Source organism: Geospiza fortis, unplaced genomic scaffold, assembly GCF_000277835.1.
Source record: "Geospiza fortis unplaced genomic scaffold, GeoFor_1.0 scaffold172, whole genome shotgun sequence".
NCBI classification, from domain to species: Eukaryota; Metazoa; Chordata; class Aves; order Passeriformes; family Thraupidae; genus Geospiza; species Geospiza fortis.
The window spans coordinates 11,834,671-11,835,707 of NW_005054309.1; the positions used below are offsets into that span (position 1 = coordinate 11,834,671).

Consider the following 1,037-nt stretch of genomic DNA (forward strand, 5'->3'; position numbering starts at 1 on the left):
TTTCCCCGTGGGGCCCAGCCTGTGAAACACCCTGTGGATTTACCTGTGGCTGTGGTTGCTGCGGCACTATCATTTGCTGACTTGCTCCCGAAGCCCCAGAAAACACAGGCTGAGCAGTACTCTGAGGCACGGCCCCACCTACGGGCTGTTGCTGTTGCCCAATGACAAAATTAGGTTGCTGTAGAGAGGACTGGTTCATTTTCTCTGTCTGAAGCAGCTGTGACACAGCAGCCAGGGAGCTGTCAGCTATAGAATCGGGGCCATGGGCTGACGCCGGCACAGTCGAGATCACAACAGAGCCACCTGTGGCACCGAGGCCACTGTCCCTCTCTTGAGCAGCCTGCTCGAAGGTGCTGCTGTGCCTAATGCAATCTCCAGTCCTGCTCAGAACACCACCACCATCTGAGTCCCGGTCATAGTACTCCATACACGTCCATCGGCCTCGCCTGTAGGGCTCCCCAGTACCGTGGTCCAGCTTGATCACCCTGAAGCGCGAGCTGCATGCAGCGGCTGCCGTCTGAGACATGGCCCCGGGGACAGTGGGTGCCTGAGCACTGCTGCCTCCCCCCACAGCAGTGCCAGGAGCAACAGCTGGCAGGGGCACAGCCGAACTTTTAGGCACAGCCCCCCCGTTGGGGCCTGCAGCCACCCCAGCAGCAGCCACAGCCAGCTGCCCGTCCAAAAGGAGATTGGGAGAGACGCTGCTGGGAGTTTCGGCCTCGCCCACGTTGTTGAGAGTCTCTTCGGAGGAGCTCCGCTCACAGACGTCCTCGGGGCCGTAGTCGGTGGCTGGGGAAAAATCAAAAATTTCAGAAGACACGTCCTCGGTGCGGGACTCATCCGGGTCATCCAGGCTCTCCGTGTCCTCGGTGATGCTGCTGGCCACCTGCGCCGTGGTCACGCTGGTGATCTGGAAGCAGCTCTTCTTCTTGGCCGGCATCTTGGACATGTTTCCTCCGCAGGAAGGGCTTCGGCCGGCCGTGGCGAGGCGAGCGGGATGCTGGGGCGGGCTGTCACGGCGTGCCGGCCGGGCCCCC

At 61.8% G+C, this 1,037-nt stretch overlaps 1 protein-coding gene across 1 annotated transcript in view; it reads right to left on the bottom strand.

Annotated features, from left to right (window-relative positions):
- The window catches only part of TSC22D2 (TSC22 domain family member 2), a gene marked incomplete at its 3' end in the record, with an annotated part of 22,248 nt that extends 21,217 nt beyond the window's left edge, over nt 1-1,031 (bottom strand). Inside the window, 2 exon segments of the mRNA XM_014312310.1 lie at nt 1; nt 4-1,031. The exon segment at nt 1 is cut by the window's left edge and continues 936 nt beyond it. Of these exon segments, the coding sequence (XP_014167785.1) occupies nt 1; nt 4-949 (947 nt within the window).
- Nucleotides 1,032-1,037: the final 6 nt, after the last annotated feature.